General features: G+C 52.2%; 9 protein-coding genes across 9 annotated transcripts; 3 read left to right on the top strand and 6 right to left on the bottom strand.

Moving 5' to 3' along the window:
- Positions 1–601: 601 nt before the first annotated feature.
- Positions 602–1,759, bottom strand: BU26DRAFT_408079 (HET-domain-containing protein; the record flags this gene model as incomplete). The annotated part of the gene is made up of 1 exon (XM_033822890.1): positions 602–1,759. A coding segment is annotated over one exon (1,158 nt), but the record flags the coding sequence as incomplete, so codon positions are not given.
- Positions 1,760–2,282: 523 nt separating this feature from the next.
- On the top strand, positions 2,283–2,978 carry BU26DRAFT_160609 (uncharacterized protein). Its single transcript, XM_033820124.1, has one exon. It carries the CDS (start codon positions 2,403–2,405, stop codon positions 2,784–2,786), a length of 384 nt encoding a protein of 127 aa, XP_033677408.1. The 5' UTR covers positions 2,283–2,402; the 3' UTR covers positions 2,787–2,978.
- Positions 2,860–3,684, bottom strand: BU26DRAFT_524525 (uncharacterized protein). Its single transcript, XM_033830306.1, has one exon. The coding sequence runs from the start codon at positions 3,662–3,664 to the stop codon at positions 3,170–3,172; it is 495 nt and encodes a 164-aa protein (XP_033677409.1). The 5' UTR covers positions 3,665–3,684; the 3' UTR covers positions 2,860–3,169.
- Positions 3,685–5,261: 1,577 nt separating this feature from the next.
- Positions 5,262–5,903, bottom strand: BU26DRAFT_412030 (HET-domain-containing protein; the record flags this gene model as incomplete). Its single annotated transcript, XM_033822950.1, has 1 exon — positions 5,262–5,903. A coding segment is annotated over one exon (642 nt), but the record flags the coding sequence as incomplete, so codon positions are not given.
- A 1,593-nt stretch (positions 5,904–7,496) lies between these two features.
- BU26DRAFT_544032 (uncharacterized protein) lies at positions 7,497–8,841 on the top strand (the record flags this gene model as incomplete). The annotated part of the gene is made up of 6 exons (XM_033831715.1): positions 7,497–7,578; positions 7,631–7,855; positions 7,909–8,316; positions 8,374–8,500; positions 8,550–8,606; positions 8,664–8,841. 6 exons carry the CDS (start codon positions 7,497–7,499, stop codon positions 8,722–8,724), a joined length of 960 nt encoding a protein of 319 aa, XP_033677411.1. The 3' UTR covers positions 8,725–8,841.
- BU26DRAFT_544033 (major facilitator superfamily transporter) lies at positions 8,792–10,494 on the bottom strand (the record flags this gene model as incomplete). Its single annotated transcript, XM_033831716.1, has 5 exons — positions 8,792–9,118; positions 9,176–9,238; positions 9,291–9,948; positions 10,001–10,085; positions 10,131–10,494. The coding sequence occupies 5 exons, from the start codon at positions 10,492–10,494 to the stop codon at positions 8,792–8,794; spliced, it is 1,497 nt and encodes a 498-aa protein (XP_033677412.1).
- Positions 10,495–10,633: 139 nt separating this feature from the next.
- On the top strand, positions 10,634–11,472 carry BU26DRAFT_438923 (putative aminotransferase; the record flags this gene model as incomplete). The annotated part of the gene is made up of 3 exons (XM_033824318.1): positions 10,634–10,759; positions 10,813–11,010; positions 11,065–11,472. Coding segments are annotated over 3 exons (732 nt in total), but the record flags the coding sequence as incomplete, so codon positions are not given.
- Positions 11,473–12,165: 693 nt separating this feature from the next.
- Positions 12,166–15,299, bottom strand: BU26DRAFT_438894 (uncharacterized protein; the record flags this gene model as incomplete). Its single annotated transcript, XM_033824315.1, has 8 exons — positions 12,166–12,206; positions 12,256–12,856; positions 13,511–13,868; positions 13,916–14,229; positions 14,280–14,332; positions 14,379–14,896; positions 15,027–15,171; positions 15,230–15,299. 8 exons carry the CDS (start codon positions 15,297–15,299, stop codon positions 12,166–12,168), a joined length of 2,100 nt encoding a protein of 699 aa, XP_033677414.1.
- Positions 15,300–16,726: 1,427 nt separating this feature from the next.
- BU26DRAFT_494943 (uncharacterized protein) lies at positions 16,727–17,813 on the bottom strand. The gene is made up of 2 exons (XM_033826201.1): positions 17,285–17,813; positions 16,727–17,239 (listed from the first exon to the last, which is right to left on the bottom strand). The coding sequence occupies exons 1-2, from the start codon at positions 17,328–17,330 to the stop codon at positions 16,932–16,934; spliced, it is 354 nt and encodes a 117-aa protein (XP_033677415.1). The 5' UTR covers positions 17,331–17,813; the 3' UTR covers positions 16,727–16,931.
- Between the last annotated feature and the right edge of the window lie 20 nt (positions 17,814–17,833).

Raw genomic sequence — 17,833 nt, forward strand, 5'->3', positions numbered from 1 at the left:
CTTATTCAATCCAGGTTTCTGGGGGTCAGAGTCCATTGCGGAACTGGCGTAACTCAGTGAAGGTGGGAGATGCGATCCAACAAATTCAAAGAGGACGCTCGTTGCTTGCTGGGGTTCAGATGATAGAGACCCTCTCCCTTCGCCCTCTCTTCTCCCACTTTTGCCACCATTTCTTCGTCTCTTTAGTAATGATTTGCACACGTACGATACCGTGTCTCGTATATCCTACTGTCCCTACTCTCTCGAGCAAGAGCGCGAAATATATCGTGTATGGTTCACTCTTCGCGGTCTTGTGTCCTACAGCAGTACCCAAAAAGGCCAAATCAAGCTTTTTAGCCATTAGCGAATCGATACCAGTGTACGTCGGCCGGCGGTCAGGATACCAGGAGGTGCTTATGTCGCTGAAGGGTAAGGTCGGCATGTCTGAGTGACAGTCGAAGTGCTGATGATCCTCTGATAGACCTAAACGAAGAACGAATCCGTCCATGGTCAATGTTCCGTGTCCCGGCCCATACGCATTCGAAGTGGTCGGCGAAAAGTCGACGGCAACAATACTTCCCAGAGGGCTGTAGGTGAGAGAACTGTCCGTCATTGCAAACCACACCATACCTTGGACAGATGCCCACGACCAGCTCGGCGCATAGGCTTGCTCCATCGGTAGCTGCACCCCGCTGGAACCATAGGACCCATACTTCTTAGTGTTTCTCTCGCAGTACCATACCACCATTGTCTCAATGCCCTTCTCCCACATCCCAGCAACATACCGCCCGCCAATCCGCTCCTGCATTGCACCCGCCAGGCCCGCCAACGCCGGCAACCGGTCCGTTTGATACGACAACTGGCGCCTCGTAAACTGCGACACGGTCTTTTTCCAGATATACAGTCTCTCGTCCTGGGACGCCTGGTTCGTCAAGTTTGACATCGTCATTGGAGTTTCAGCGAGATTTGATTGGCGGAAGAGCAAATCGGAGCGGAGAAGCGGGTCGCACTCGCACGCTGTTTCGGCTCTGCAGCACCAGCCCAACTCCCACGAGCCGAAGCAGAGCAGGCGCGGCGACAGAATGACCTCCTGAAGTGTCCAGCCGCGGGAGTTGAGAATGCCGTTCCAGGAAGGATCGGATATGGGGCGGCTGCTGGCATGCAGAAAACCGAACTTGTAACTCGAATTCATCTTTCGCGCGTAAAGATTGCCCATCCGTCCATACTCAGAAAGCATTATAGAAAGAGCGACAGTACGCCGATCCGGCTCAGTCACGAAGAGCCCGGTGTCGCTGTCAGGAGAGTCAACCCCGGCGAAGGTGATGAGCGAATTTGAGTATACAGAGCACATCTTGGCTGCTTCCGCCTCCCAGTCGGACGCTGAATCTTGAATGATGCAGCAAGAGTCAATCCAGACGTACTGAATGCCCAGCGCTCTAGCCACTATGACAGCATCTCTGCAGGTCTTAGGCAGGTCTTCGAGTTGAAACCCGCGCTTCCTGTCGCGCAGTGTCGATAAGGTAGTAGTAAACGTCCTCGACTTGCCCCAGCAATACGACAAAGCAGCATAGCGCCCGGTCTCCATAGGCGCAGGCTCGTATAAGTGGGGATTCTGAGTCGAGGATCCTACATCTATGACGCGTGTCGGGAGAAGATTCTGCGTGTGTGAGGCACCGCAACTCGCGTGGTGCTTTCGCAAGCAATAATCGAGCCATTTCTTCGCCTGGCTAATACAGGCCGCCGACGCAGGATCAGTGGAAATGTGCGAACCTGGCGAGATCACAGGATACCTTCCCAGCACATTCTCTGCAACGCCATCAGCACTAGCGCGAAGAGACCCCAATGGAGTCAGTGAGAGAGAGGAAAGGGGTCTACGCAACCATCATCAGTGTAAAACTCCAGGCACACCCACTTATCATTCCCGTCCTTGACATCCACAAACGTGCGACACGGATTCCGCTCGACACCCTCTTCGTGCTCGTCGTCTCCAAATTCGCGGACCGTCTGGATCCGCACTGCCCCCAGTTCGCCTTCTGCGATCAACGCCCTTGCGCCGTCGCGGAGGAACGTGCAGGAGACACAGCCCGCTGCTGCAGACGCTGACAGGGCGGTAAATGACGTCTCGTGGGTAAATGCGCCGTGCTGGGAGACCGTTTTGTTCGAGTGATGGAGGTCGCAGCATGTTGCGCAGTGTGGCCTTTTAAGGCCGAAAGTCTCTAATAGTGTGCGCATGTTCTGCTCGTGCACTGTGTCGTCGGGTCTGGAGCTGTTTGCGTAGTAGATGGAAATAATGGGCAAAGGGACCTCTGCACTTTGAGGCCGACAGCGGGGAAGGAGGGATGGTGGTGGGAGGATGCATGAAGTTGAAGTTCATTAGCGCTTACCGCATGCGTTATCTTAGCGGACGCCCGGCGTCCTAGAATATGGATACATCCATAGATGGATGTTCACGAGTGCAAAATTGGCTAGTGGCTAGTGTAGTGTCATCGCCCGTAATCATGGCTTGGCACACCACCACCACTACCACCACATCGCATCTGAGCATTCGCGAAATGACTGACAGCGTAGTGGGCACAGGCGCCATATGGATCGCAAAACTGTTGTGGCTTAGTTTTCAAGCCAGCGCGTTCTTCCGCACGCCTGCTCCGATCCCGACACGTGCTGGAACCGCCCTCGAGTACTCTCCGAAGTCCTCAACGTCTCCCTGCAGTGAAGGGACGAGTCCCTTCGCTGATGCCGATCCCCACTCCGGTCGCAATAAGCCATGTGCTAGGGAGCGCAACTTGCGGCGCGGCGTGGCGTGCTGATGCAATGTAGACATAGCGGTTTGCTACACTGTATCACGAAGTTGTAGGATGCATATCTCGAGACTAATCACGGTTTAGCTAGAAAAAAAATGTAATATTTGTGGGCCATAAACGTAGACGACAACGGTAGCAATCTTCCAAGTAGTACAGGAGATACGACGCCGGCGTGTCAGAGGAAGAGAAAAGGAGAGGAAAACCGAGGAGACCAATGACGCCTATACAGAACACGCTAACGAGACGACTCAACCTTCGCTAACAAATTGCATATCTTCATCACTCATTCATCCCGAAGCCGAAGCGATCGACCAAACCCATTCTCGAAAAGTTATCGCCACTAACATATGGCAAATTTGGCTCTCTTCGACCTCAACCCGCAGCAGTTATCAATAGTCCCAGTCAAACGCCTGCCGACAAACACCTCTCTTACACCCTTCGCAGAGCTCGCTCTCGTGCGGTAGACCCTTTTTTCGATCGTAGCTCTGCCTCTCCATGTAGACGCCAGCCCACTTCTTGAGCCTGTATGCCACGCGGTCGACATAAGATTGTTCGTCCAGTATCAGGGTGCCCAGCCGGTTGCAGGACTTGCACCGCTGATTGAACACCACAGCGTTGTACCCGTTCCTGGGATATCCCCGTATCAATATGGCCACCTTCTTGCTGGTCCAGCCAGCCTTGGAACAGGCGTTGTTGTTGCATTTGAACTTGCCCATGACGTTGGTCGGGTGCTCGTTGTTGCAGTCTCGCTTGCTGTGCTTTTCGCGGAACCGCGTCGAGCCGATTTCGTCCGAGACTTCGTTCTCGACGTCCTCGTGGAGCTCTGGAAACGTAAAGGAGATTGGTGCCTCTGGCTTGGGCTTGTAGGGCTTCTTTCTCGCCATTTTCGATGAGGCAATGGTCGTGGAGGGGGTCGATGCCGTGAGGTTGCCGGTGCAGGCAGGCAGCGACGTCTGGCGCGGGGTAGGATCATGTCATTGTGTTCAGAGGTGTTGGCGGTTCCAGAACGAATGATGTTCAGCATCGGACATCCGAAGGCTGCTACGCCCCCGCAATTTCCCACGCAATCGGTATCAGCAGACGAATACCAGGTCGCCTCCTCGTGGTCACTCAGCATTGGATACTTGCAGCGTAGCCTTGCGCCTTCAGTTGCGGACCGCAAGGCATATCGACATCTTGAACTTACCATGGCTTCCCTTTTCCTACCATATTGTGTGCCGGGCCATACGCATTTAAAGTAGTTAGCGAAAAGTTAACAGTAATAATGTTACCTATTAAGCTATAGATAGGATAGTTATCTATTATTTTAAACTATACCCTACTTTATATAGATGCCTACGGCTAGCTCGAAGCAGTCTTTTCTAATAAGCGGACCACGGTTCTCCTTAACTTTCCTTGTTTGAAGCTTTCGATAACAGTCCTAGATGAAGGCATATCCAGTTCATAGACAAGAATGTGTATAACACTATGAATATCCCAATGCCTAAACAATGAGAACTACCTTAGAGTAAAGTCTCGTTGCTTGCAACATACAGCTGCAGCCACGTCTCGATCGCGCAAGCATCTGCCTTCAGAAGATATATTCTCCAATGTTACTATTCCAGCTCTTCTCCATACTGCATCAGAGTTTTCCACGAGCAACGCCGTAGTACGCCAATAAGTGTCAGCGAGAACAACGCAAGCCCACAAATTAGCGTCCAGCGTTGCACGTAGACGATCCAAATCGAGGGCTAACGGACGAACGTCCACAGTGCATGTCCACGTAATTTCCTTCTCAGGCATCGGCTTAGCATTAAATGTTACAACACCGTCCGAGACGAGGGTCAGGCCATCTTCCGTGATCGAGTCCAAGACGACTTGTAGTCGCAGCGTTTGAGCATGGACATGCAGGAGAGGAGCGGCGTTTAGCGTGAGCAAGTGAAGATCTTCTTCTTTGATATCCTGCAGTCGCGTTGTAACGTTGGTACTCTTTTCCTGCAAAGCGATTTCCATGTCGACGTGGATCCACGTATCCATATTCGTATCATCGTTGAGCAAATCCATCGCTCTCGACGAGACAACACCTTCCCATCCGCACCACGACCAACTCGGGAACTCTGCGCGGCGTTTGATTTGGCGTTCAGAATCCTCGACTCGGAAGGACCAGGACATGGCGAACCCCAGCATCCGCGTTCGGTCGCCTACTTCGCTGTACAGCGGCAAGCCCCAGAAATTGAACACCGGCCGTGGATACTTCTGAAAAGTCGACAGAATCCCAGCGAACGCATTCAAGGAGTCTGAAGCGTAACTGAGTCTCCTAGTCGTATATTCCTCGACGTACCTCCAAAACCTACTCAACGCACCGTCAATGTGGAGTTGTAGTTGAGTGCCGAACCTGCCACTGCGGCTACAAGCCATGCCAGTGAAAAGACCTGTTCGGACCCATGGGGCGAAACTCTGTTTATCAAGTGTGTGTAAGGCATCAAGAGGTGTGGATATCGCTTCGCATGCTTGCATGCCGTTGCATTCAAAGTACACCTGTTGAGGCGTGAAGACCAGACGACGCCGCGAAAGAATGCCCTCCTGGAATGTCCAACCCCTAGTAAACCATTTCGAACCCTGAATTGGTACATGGGGTGCTGGTAGCGTTGAGACGAACTGGGCATTGTTGATCTCGACACATGTCTGGGAGATCCGTGGTGTGTGCCCGACGCCTGGGAGCCCGTGAGATGGGTCTGATCCAGATGCTGTGATGATTGCGAAGTCTGCAGCATCGTATATCAAATCCATATTCTGGATCTGAATCATCTTATCAGCTGCGTCGCTCTGATCAATACAATATTGGTCGATCCAAAGATAGTTCAATCCAAGAGATTTGGTGGCTTGAATAGCATCCACAATGAGCGGTGGTAACGGCTCTGGGAGAGGGATCCTTTGAGTTTTGTCCGCTGAATTCCGTCGCCCCACATGTGGAGGCTGGACTGGCCCCCAGACATAACTCAAAGCCGCATAGGCTTGATGAGCAGGTAGAGGAATAATACTGAGATCGGCGCAGTCGATGACTTTCAGCATAGGTAGATGTTCAAGCACATCCACAGAGCTTTGGCATGCGCGGGTGTGATTTGCTCGACAGAAGCCCAGCCATTTTCCAACAGTGCTGAAATCGATTGTCGAAGGAATTTTGTTCCCATGAAATGTCCCCAACGGGCGAGGGATTTTCGGAATTCGAGCAATGAATCCCACGCCTGGGCATTCTCTTGATAGTTCCTCAATCTCATTCGACCATTCTAAGACGTTCCCCTTGTCTGTCTTCAACAGTGGCCGCGGCGTGTAGGCTTTGCTCTCAACGGGAATAACACCCAAGATTACAGTATCGGCCGTCCAATCCGTGTCGTGGCCCCACTGTATTGGGTTCACCTCGCCATAGCTCCGCATGAAGGAATATGCGCGAACCTGGTAATCCGAAGATGTACCAGTTGGTACACGAACCGATGCGAAAAGACGGCATAGCGGGCAGCTATTTGGGGTCGTACATTCAAGCCTTTGCCCAAGTGCTGCCACAAATGCTCCTTGTCCATCCTCGATTGTTGCTATGCGTTCGAAGGCTGCGTCCAGATCAATGTCCCGACAGGGCGCGCATAGGCTGCTGGCCATGTTCCATGCACCTTCAATGGATTGCTTGAAAGGTAGCAATCATCAAATGAAGCATGCAGCAAGCGGAGAATAGGTATCGGTTGGAATTTCATGTTAGTGAAGACTCTCTTGTGAGGTCGCAATGGGTGCGGGCACCTGTCCGTGTCTGCTGAGCTAAGCAAAGCCCCCGCAATAAAATTTCCCCTTACTTTTATATGCATTTTTGTGGATTTTCTTCTTATCTATGGATATTATTAGAAAAGAAAAAGCCTATAGTATAGAGTATAGTAGATATTACTACTAGTACTAAGAACAGAAGAAATAAAAGAGATATCTTAATACGTCATGATTTTATCTGCCAGTCCGCCAGTGTCTAAGTGTCGCTAATTCAAAGAAACAATAGCCGTCTGGTAAGCGATAGACCTTAGGAATGCACTCAGGCTCGACGTAGGTGTTTCTCCGTGCTTGAAGAAATGGTACCTAGCAACATGGACTGTCATTGAGATATGTAATGACGTGGCTAGCCATGACGGATTCCCTAGTGGCGGGCTTTCCTCGCAGCCAGAATTCTCTGAATTGTTCGCGCTGGGTGAGCCAGCGGCATGAGCCCTCAAAGCGTCTCTTTTCCAAGCTAAGCAGGATGTCCTCTGCTGAGTCGCTGACCTTGAGATACTCGTGAGTTTGCTGCATCTTTTTCTTGTACATATTGTTTCCACTGGCGGGCAACGGACTCCATGCACTCATATCTCCGGCCTTGATATCATAGAAGCCAGACGGTTACGGATCGACCGGTAGTTGGTGCCGGACTGGGAATCGAATATCCCTTTGTCCCACCCGTGCCAACGTGCCTTGCTTTACTGCAGATCCTATTGGCCAGCACCGGCCAGGTCTGCGAGAGCGTTCAAAGCGCTGAACCGTGCGATCCTGCTATTATAATTGCGGGATGCGGCTCACTAGTCGCTCGCTATGAAGATAATAACTACGGCGATTTACATGCCACGCTCTTCCCGCTCTTCTCGTTCATGCAACGTATCCTACCTGATTCTCCGTTCTGCCTTGCGAAGCCTTGTAACTTAAGGACTATTCAGCGCGAACACATTCGCCATGTCGGACCTCACGGGTATGCCAGCGCCGAAGAAGCAGGACATGTTCGAGGTGGTTGAGATTGATGAGAATGTCGCAGCGTGTGAGTAGATTCGCCCCTGCAATATCGCTTACTAAGCTTGCCCCGTTGCGAGGCTTTCCGAGAGGCACGCGAGTGGTTGAGGCATGGCTACACGGTGCTAGCTTCTGGACACGAACAGCAAAAGTTCAAGTCCAGTTTCCCGACGGCAGTCCGCACACCTACTTCTTGAAAGTTGCAACGGGAGATGTCGGCAAGGGAATGTCTGAAGGCGAGTATGAGGGAATCAAGGCCTTGCATCAGGTTGTTCCGGAGGGGGTCCCGCGACCGGAACCTACAAGTCGAACTCCGATACCCACTTCTACCTGTGCGACTTCATCGATATGATCGAAGATTTGCCGGACGTTCAACAGTTCTGTGCTTTGCTGGCTAAGCTGCATAGAGAGAGCATACCGCTATCGCCCAACGGGAAGTTCGGATTCCCGACGACGACGTACGAAGGGACCATGTGGCAGGATACGACTTGGTGCGATACCTGGGAAGAGTCATTTCTACGACACTTCAAAGCGTTCGTGCAGCAAGAACGCGAGGTCCATGGGCCAGATGACGAGCTCGATATGTTACTTCCGTCTTTCTACCAAAAAGTCATCCCCAGACTTCTTCGGCCGCTGGAATCCCACGGTAGGAATGTCATGCCGGTGCTAGTTCATGGCGATATCTGGTATGGAAATATCGCTATGAAGGCTGACACTGGCGAACCACTCATGTTCGATCCGTCGGTCTTTTGGGGTCACAATGAATGTGGGCAATCCCCTTTCCACCCCTCTAATTTTGTGTCGATTCTGACATTTAGATTAGACGACCTCGACAACATGAAAGTGCCTAGGTATAGAATGGGTCGCCATTGGATGCGTGAGTATCACAAGCATTTCCCCATTTCCGCTCCAGAGCACGACTACGAGGACCGTATCAACCTCTACGAAATGTAAGGCTCTTTCATTGGCACTATATAGATCAAAAGCTGACTCAGCTAGACGTGGGTGTCTCTGCGCATCCACTTTATACCCAGATACTACGGTTTTCCGCAAACTGTAGGAGCCCCCACAACAATTCAAAAGTTGAAAGTGCAACACAACTTACAGCGGCAGTGCCATCTCCGAGATCCGCAAGCTCGTAGAGAAGTTCTCTGATGGATATCAAGGTCAGTGAAATGTCATGATTGGCATACAGTAGATGGTGTTTTGGCAGATGAGTGGCTAAGTCTAGATTCCACTAACTACACTTCTCTCTTTGCTCCTTCCAATAATACTGTAGTGTGGTTCTGTGCATTCGACGTCGTTTGCTCTGCCATCACCACCTCCGCCCGTGCATAGCGTTTCTGTCTCCATTCCATTCCCTTTCGCAATTGGAGTAGATAGAGGCCGGCTGATGCCAGGCACGATCCGCCCAAAATCGTGAATGTCAAGCCCAGGCCGGTTGCATCAATCATCCTTTGTAACAGCCCAATCATTAGTGCCGAGAGCGCACACCGAACCATGTTAAAAGATGCTTGGGCGGTAGCGGGAGCTTCATGATTAATATCGATCACGAGTGTGTTGTTATACTTGTAAGAGTCTCCAGTGAGCGAAAATGCAACATTTGATGGGGTGGAGCTTCTTACATTGAAACATGTCTGAATACAAAAGCCGGCAACGGCCTGTAGCAGTAGAGGAATGGAGATGTGCTACTAACATATCAGCCACCTAATTTCTCTCGGAGAGTTATGAACACCTTACTGCTTGCTCTTGAGATGCCCATCCATAACCGACCATAGAGCCACACGCTAACAGTGTAGGCACGAAGATATTGCGAAGGCGCGCTTCTTCAATGGGAAACGTTCGCAGGTCATCTCCACCAATGCGATCCCTCGGCAAATTATGGTGTCTCGCCACGGTCTTGTAGTCGTAGTCGATGAGCTTTCCAGAGAATACGGTGGAAACCAGACTGCTCAAGCCAAAGGGAAGATAGACCAGCCCGGTCTGGAGTTGATTCAGGGAATAGTTCGCGCTGAAGACGGTCGATAAGGAGGCATGAGAGCTGCAATAAACCATGTAAATGATGCTTCCAGCAAGGATGCTTACAGCCGTGTCCAAGCGACAGAGAATTTCCAAGCTCCTCAGTGGATTCGGAACTGTCTTCCTCCGAAAAATCAAGGAGGTGGTTTGCGGGGTCATGCCGTTCCATGGACGCATGACAGCAGGCAGCCATGGCCGAGACCAGAGCGGTGGAGGAATTGAACCATTTCCAACGACGGTGCGAGCTGTCTCTGGCAGGATCAATACCATGGCAAGAAGCACGGCCGCAGATGTTATCGTGAGGAACCAGAATACCCATCCCGCACGGAAAGCTAGCACGCCCCCGAGGAGGGGACCAAGGCTGGGTGCAGTGGTGATTCTTGTCCAGTAAGCCGCAATTGCCATTTCCGTTCATAGATGGTTGTACTTACCCCAATGACAGCGCTCCCACAAAAGCGCCTCTTTCTGCAGGAGTTGCTAGGTCAGAAACGACTCCATACGCGATCGAGAAGGTCCCTAGACTTTTAGATTGCTTTCAATACCTGCAAAACAGGCACTTACCGGATATTCCTGCACTTTGAAGCATTCTCAGAAGCAACAGTGCTGTAAAGGACTTCTGAATGGCCATGCCGGTGTTGGCGAAAAGGTACATGCCAAGCGTGACTAAGTATACTGGACGGCGACCAAACATGTCGGCTGCATCTCCGGTGATGGACGGCGCCACACCGGATATTGCTAGATACGATGTAATTGTAAGATTTATTTGTTCGATGCTTGTGTCCAACTCGTCTGCTAGGAGTGGCAGGATTGGGTAGTAAATGAAACTGCTCAAAGTCGAGAACCAAGCAGCAGAGGCGACCAGACCGACGATCCAACGTCTCTGTCCATCGCTAAAAGAGGTGTATGGTAGGGTAGAGGAAGCCATGGTTCATGATGTGACAAGCCTTGCGGTCTGCAACTTAAGGTTAGTTGCCTTACGCGGTCAGCTGCAATCAACATTGTTTGTCTAAGTGGTTCCTGCTTTCTAGTGGCGGGTGGCGGGGTAATGTGCCCGTGATTATTACGTCGCCGCTTTTATTGCAGAAACAATACCTAGCTCAACGCTTGGTTGTGTGCCTGCTTGCGGTGAATATTCTGCGGGTATCCGGGATATTTCCGATAAGTATGGCATCTTCCTTATTCTAGACGAAGTGAGTATGATTACGATGCTACGACAAAAAGTCATTTGCTTATGAGATCGTAGGTAATGTCTGGCATGGGCAGGACGGGGAGCTTACATGCCTGGCAGCAAGAGCCAAACTTTCGTGGTCCTGACCTTCAAATGATTGGCAAAAGTTTGGGTGGCGGCTTCATATCGCTCTCGGGCCTTCTAGTGGGCGAGAAGGTCGAATCAATCCTCCGGACCGGAACAGGAACTATTTCGCACTCGCAGACGTTTCAGGTATGTAAACTCAAGCTCAAAAGAAGAAAAATAACAGCCTTCTGATCTCTCTAGAACCATGCTCTCGCGTGCGCAGCTGCCCTGCAGGTTCAAAAGATAATAGAGCGCGACAATCTGCTCAGAAGCGTGCAGGATATGGGTCAAGAGCTGGAGAGACAGCTCCGGGAACACATACTGCCTCTCAAGGTTGTCGGAGATGTCAGAGGCAGGGGACTGTATTGGGCAGTCGAATTTGTTGGAAACAAGGAGACGAAAGCCCAGATCCCTCCGGAACTCGGCTTTTCCAAGAAGGTAATGGCGGCGGCGATGGCTCGAGGACTGCTTCTCCATGGAAAGCATGCTCAAGCGGGAACTCTTTACAACGTAGAGCACGTGATGGTACTGCCTCACTTTATGGTATCACGCTCCCGTATACATGATATTGTGGGGCGACTTAAAGATGCAATAACAGAGTGTATGTAAGCAGCGTATATATTGATATATTATCTTCGAAGACAGAAATAGCTATTCTATATACTACTAGATCTGGAGGAGAGGTAGAGCAAACAACGGCAGACAACTTAGGTAGCAATACACTGCCAACTCAGGACTATACACCACTGGCATGTGCAAAGACTCTACATGCGAGACACTGGCACTACGGATCTGCGTCGAAGATCTTACGTGCCTTTATTAGGCTGCGCAAAAAGATGTTGGGTCAGCGTCAAACGATCGTGAGTGCCAACACTGCAATCCGCACCACGACAGCAAAACGACTCCGGCCCATTTCATTCTTGGCAACTGCTCATGTACCATGCAAAATGAGATGCGCTTGGTCCACTTGATTTGTGCCGACGATAGCAAAGCAAAATTGAAAAAGAGAAGATTCAGACAGTGAGGGGAAGATCTTGCTAGCGCATTGTAGATAATAGGCCTACTATGCCCGTTGACGAAGATCGTCGCCATGAAGATCACCCGCAGGAAGTTAGGGCTGGTATATCTTTCATGATTACAGTGAGGAAAGGCCGAACGTGCGCATATCGGCGTTCTCGAAAAGGCCCAGCTATCCGTGCCATGCAAATATTCAAGCCGCTATTGCCGAGCCAGCAAACGTCTGAGCGACGCCCGAATGCCTGTCCGAGCTCGTGTATTCACGAGTGTCCCGGAGGCCGGGGCTTACTTGTGGTTAGCAAGGCTCTGCTCGAAGAGGTCAGACACTGCGCACTTATTAGCCACCATGCCCTAAGCATTGTTGGGGGGACTTACGGGTCTGACCGTTGAGGAAGAACCCATTCAGCGTCTGCGAGACTTTCTCATAACGAGCGATGCCTTGCTCGTTCAGAATGACATTTGCCTTCGCACGAATGCGCGCGAAGTGGCTCTGGAACTTGAGGTAGTTGCGGGTAAGGCGATCGACAAGGACGACCTCGATATCGCCGCCAACTAGAGGAGCATCGTCAAGCCGCATCTCGTAGGTCGCGACGCTGTTGGTAATCGCCTTGTTGAAGCGGGTGGACGAGTTGTACAAGCATGATACCTTGCCGGAGACGTCCTCCCAGAAGCCGATGAGAGACAGGATGGCAACGCGACACGCCGCAGCCTTCTGGGCGCTCGGCGAGTGATGACCGGGGAGATTGCAGATGCGACAGGTGTCGTGGTGTGGCCGCGCAAGCAAGTTGAAGCGTTCCGGGGCCGTCGGAATCTTCTTCGCACCAGCTGGGGCCATTTCGCGTACTACGGTCGAGAGTGCCATGAGAGCGCGGCGTACTTGCTCGGCGTCGGTCGTGTCGCTCGGTGAGGACATCTTGAGGGCGGTTGTGGCGTAGAGGTCGAGTAAGGTACTGTTGTTAGCAAACAGCGAGATGAGCTGAGAAAGGCCAACGGGCCGTGGGGCCGTGGCTGTGCGAGATATTGAGGGAGAATTGGGTAGAAGCGGCGGTAGAAGTAGCGAGAGTGGGAGACCGCTGCTGATACAGGAGACAGGGCTCGAGAAAGGGCGTGTGGGCAGGGAAAGCTTTGTGGAAGGTGCGTTTGGGGCACTCACCTTCTGCGCTCATTCACCGCCAGCCTGGTGATTATGAGCATGCGCTCTCCCATCTCCGCCTATGCGAGAACATGCAGCTTGTCTCCGTTGAGATGCGACCCTGAAATTTAGTCATAGTTGTTTGCGCACTTCGACATTCAAATCACCAGGTGACAACTCTTTCACTTTGTCCTTTGCATCGCAGCACCATTGTAGATTGCATCCATGCGCTCGTGCGGGCGACACCTCTGCGAATGTTCCTATTACCTGAAGTGACGATAATCGCCTGCGCCAAAAGCCCATGTGGATTGGTCGGACCAACCGAGATACCCTTTGTCCCAAGAACTCCGTCGCTCGCCGGTGCAGCGGTACCCTATACCGGCCCCGACATTGCTGGCCCGTGGCGTTGATCTAGATGGTCGTAGTCGAGCTCGAACTCTCTCTGATGCGGCGTTAGCAAAGAACATAGTGGTGGTGAAAGTGAGGTGGTAGAATTACCCTCTCCCTTCTCCAGTTCGTCACGTCGAAGAATAGATACCAACCGCGCTCTACCTTGGGTGAGATTCGTATGGGCGCCGGAAGATCGGGGTCCTTCATCATCCACTGCTGCAGCTTGATATGCCATCTCCAGTCGCGATTGTACAGCTCATTCGCAGCAATCTCCTGCATGATGTCCCGAGGGTACTGATAGAAGATCGCGAGCAGTGTTTCCGCGGAGAAACTCGTCACCTTGCTGTGTAGCGGAGGGACGTTCGTCACTTTGTAAGCCTCAGGAAGTTTGAAGTCGGGAGGTATCACTGGCTTAGCGTTTGATTCCACAAACGGCGAGCCAAAGGTAGGATGTAATGGAGAGTTACTGCACCGTTAGCCCGAGCTCTCGCCGGCGTCAAGTACGGTACTTACTCTGGGCGGCTTAAGTCGAGACCCAGCACCGTAAGGTCCTGACCTACCGCGAGCGAGGAATAGTCGGGGCTTTCTAGGGGAATCATTGAGAGCAGGCCGGGCAAGCCATATCGTTCCGACTCCGTCATATCTGCGAGCTTTTTGTGCTGTTGTGGCACTTGGGTATTAGGTGATCCAACATTGTCAGCCCCGTAGGTCGGCTCGAATTGAGACTGCTGGGGCCGCTGTCCAACTGGGGGAAGATTTGACGGTGTTGATCCCATAAAAGACATGTTTGATATGTTGCCCAAAGCCTGGCTAGGCCGTTGGTTGCTCTGATAGAGGCATTAGTATGATGTTCGAGTTGTATGGTGGATACATTTACCTCCTGTAGACCTGTAGGGGTTCCTCGCATGTTCTCGAATGGTGTCCGAGACGCTATATCACTGAGCGATTGTTCTATCATAAAAGCCAGGATACGTACCACCACCAGGAGCGATGCCTCTACCGCCTATTGCAGAACCTATTGACCGATCTTGTTGGCCATCCGTCGGGCTTGACAGGCCGTTCCGCGTTTGTCCAAGGCCTGGGAAAGCACTTGAATTAGCATTGCCTCCATATGCCGCCGCATTCTGAATCATTCCGGTCCTTCGATCCGGTCCCACCTCTCCTCCCGCGCCTCCAAGGGGTGGAAATTCGTCGATATTGCCGGTTTGAGGTTGAGAAGCACCAGAAAGCGGCCCTACACCTGCTTGACCTCCAAATCGATAGTCGTCGGCCCCCGCTGAGAATTGGTTTGGGCCTGATCTGACTCCATCGTCGGGGCCCTGATTCTGCATCTGCTGGTTCGCAGACTGGCCCGACTGGCCTGGTTGAGCGCCTTGACCCTGCGGTCGTTGGATCGTCGAATGCTGTGTCGTTCGTAGGTTCGGATTTGACCACATCTGCTGTGCCGAGGTGTTCTGTTGCGCTTGGGGAGCGCCGGATAATGAAGGGAATTCTCTGTCATCCGATACATTTAGCTTGGTTTCCACAGCTTTTCCGAGCTCCTTGGTGATCTGCCGTAGCAGGACCCGACGGCCTTTGCATTTGCGCTTTCTCATAATGAACAAGGGCAGGCGGAGAGACTCACTCAAGGTTCAGAGGAGTATGGGCTTGTGAGCCGCCGATTGTCTGCGCGAAACTCGATAGGCCTCCCCCGTTTGTTCGCGATTGTGCGTTTGCTAATCCCGGAGCCCCGCCCATAGGCCCTCCAAACGCCCACTGTGAGCCGCTTCCTGCAACACATATGATTAGCAACACCGCCCGCCGCAGCTGCTTCGCGAATGCCCGTACCCATCTTCCCGTTTTGTAACCTACTCCCACCGAGCGGGCCGCGGGCGCTGTTCTGTTGGCTCTGGAACATGCCGGAGGGAATATTTCGTAGAGTTTGACCTCCCGGTCCTGGATGTCAACAAGTCAGTATGTTCGTTTTGCTCAAGGACCAGTAGCGCGGGACGAAGTGACGACGTGGAGGCGAGGCAGGGACGAGGTATGGGAGCGTAGGAGCGTGGAACGCTAGTTCTGGTCGAGCTGCAGAGTCGCTTTGTGCCGTCTCAATTCGTTTGGCTCGGACAGCTAATTGCATAGAGCGAGGTGAGGGTATTCGGTGCAGGACAGCTGGGTCTGCTTGCGATTGTCGGGCCGGGGACTCAAAGGATTCGCTTGAGGGGGGTACAGACCTGGTCGGTTCATGGCGCGTCGTATAGCAGTTGGCGAGTGCAACGAAGGTGTTCCGCTTCAAGCGTGAAGAGAGGGTTCCTGAGCTGTTGCGGCGGTCGTCTTGCAGCCCGCGTGGTGCAGTTGCGGAAGGTGCAGCTGGGTGCCAAGCTTATCGCTTGAGTGGCCAATCAGCAGGGATGCGTGAAAACTGTGGGTCGCGTATCCCAGCAGATTGCGAGCATCTGCAGTTTCCAAGCCCTGGTTCCAAGGTTATTACAGGAACATGTGACGAACTGGTTCATAGAGTCCCATACCTGGGTAGTGTGCTATGGAGTTTCAATTCAAATAATCTCTTTCGCTATTCACCGAACTCGCCCAACGTTCCCCCAGATCGAAGGCCGGCTAATCCATATCCGGAGTAGAATCGCACCCGTGATTAGCATGCTGGCCATGGTACCTAGGTAGAAAGAGGGATTGCTCACGAATGAGAAGGGCGCTTCACCCTCTTTAGCTTGTATATGCCCGTTCGGTTGGCTTCTGGCAGACGCGAAATGTCCGAGGGATAGCGGCTTCAGGTCGATGTTAAGCTGCCCGCAAGTATCAACACACTTTCTTCCCAGAGCCTTCGCTTTCCGGTAATGCGCGAAGGATAGCGCGCCCTCAGCACTGCTCCGACCTAGACTACTCCTTTTGCTAAGTTGCAGGATTTCTTTCCCGGAGATGATGTTCCAAGGTTGTGGTCAGCCGTACATGAGCGTACAGAGCGCGTATGACCGCACATGAGCGAGAATGACTCATTCTGAGCCAATCAGAGTCACCGTCCCACAGACTCAGCCTCAGAAGCCCGGAGACGAGAATGTGAGCAGAGGAGGGAAACCAAGTTGAAGCGTACACAGGCCTTTGTTGAGAACTTTCTGGGTTAGTCTTAACGTCCAGCCTCTTGCTGCTGGAGAGGATGCATCGCTCAAGACGCGGACAGATCGTAGTGCTGGGAACGCAGAGGGAAGCGAGATAGTGTGCTCATCTCGACTCATTGTGATTCAAAGTGATACCTCGAGCACTTTGGAATATAAGAATGTGGTAGTCATGTAGACAGTGGAATTCAACGAAACTATCGATTTGAACTACAGCGACGACAAAATGAGTGAATATGTGAGTAATCCCCTGCCTACGAAGACACATGCCTCAAAGATTAAAAACCGACTTCATTTGCCGAGATGACAGCCGCTCACCAAGGCGTGCAATGATCAGCTTCCGACATCGTCTGACACAATGGCCGATCCTGCGAAGTACAAGAGAAAAGAGACTCGAACAACGCTGACCCGGAATGATAGAGCTATTTTTGAGCGCGAAGAAGCTGGCGAAGCGTTTCGACTTCACCCTCGAGCCGAGCGCAACGAACCTTCAATTCGTCCCGCTCTGTTTGCGTTTCTTTGAGCTGGGTTTCGAGGCTGGTCATTTGATCGACGCGCTTTTGTCGGTACCGGCGAGCTGCGAGGGTATTGGCCCTTCGCTTCTCAACGCGCGCGGAGTCGGGAAGGGGCGTAGCGCTTTTTGAGTTTGACAATTTTGAATTAGAACAGCCCTCTGGAGACGAAGCATTCTGATTGGTAGAGCTTGAGGAGGAACCAGAATGAGAGGGGCCTGCAACTGTCAGTGCCTGGGGCGTCAAAAGCTCAAGGATAGTACCTTTTTGCATAGCTTGTGACATGCTTGGGTCGTAAACAGCTTCCATACCAGTGGGTATTGCTAGATCATTGATTTGTCCGCCGGCGGTAGAGACCAAGGGATAGGCAGATGAAGCATCGCAGGAGAATGGATCGAGAGGCGAAGATTGCAGGGAGAATGCGTTCCAACCAGAGGTATCGTAGAAGGGAGTTTGAGATTCGGTGAGGAGGCCACTCGTCAGGCCGGCAACGGAAGAGGAGAAAGGAAGATCGGCTGACCCAACAGGGAGCCCGCCGGAGCCGTATGTAGAAAAAGATAACGCCTGGTCCCAGCTAATAGCTTCCTCGCCATGGTGGCTCGAGTGCGACCCCGAGCCTTCGCGGCGTGACGAAGACTCGTCCGAGTTGGCTTGGGATAGGCATAAATCCGATGATTGTGTACTGCATCTTGGGATGGTAGAGTGCGGGCCTTCGAACCCGCTGTGGAACTCTAGGTACTCGTCAAAGAAAATTGGATCAGTCGAAAGGCCCCCTCGCACGCGGGTGAAGAGGGCGGTGGTGTGGATGAGGA

Source organism: Trematosphaeria pertusa, assembly GCF_010094035.1.
Source record: "Trematosphaeria pertusa strain CBS 122368 unplaced genomic scaffold BU26scaffold_20, whole genome shotgun sequence".
Taxonomy (NCBI): domain Eukaryota; kingdom Fungi; phylum Ascomycota; class Dothideomycetes; order Pleosporales; family Trematosphaeriaceae; genus Trematosphaeria; species Trematosphaeria pertusa.

Bases quoted from the DNA above. Each gene is read 5' to 3' on its own strand.
- BU26DRAFT_494943 (XM_033826201.1), bottom strand. From the start codon at position 17,330: ATGGAAGCTGTTTACGACCCAAGCATGTCACAAGCTATGCAAAAAG. The intron at 17,240-17,284 runs GTACTATCCTTG...TGACAGTTGCAG, and splicing joins GTCACAAGCTATGCAAAAAG to GCCCCTCTCATTCTGGTTCC.
- BU26DRAFT_160609 (XM_033820124.1), top strand. From the start codon at position 2,403: ATGGATACATCCATAGATGGATGTTCACGAGTGCAAAATTGGCTAGTG.
- BU26DRAFT_524525 (XM_033830306.1), bottom strand. From the start codon at position 3,664: ATGGCGAGAAAGAAGCCCTACAAGCCCAAGCCAGAGGCACCAATCTCC.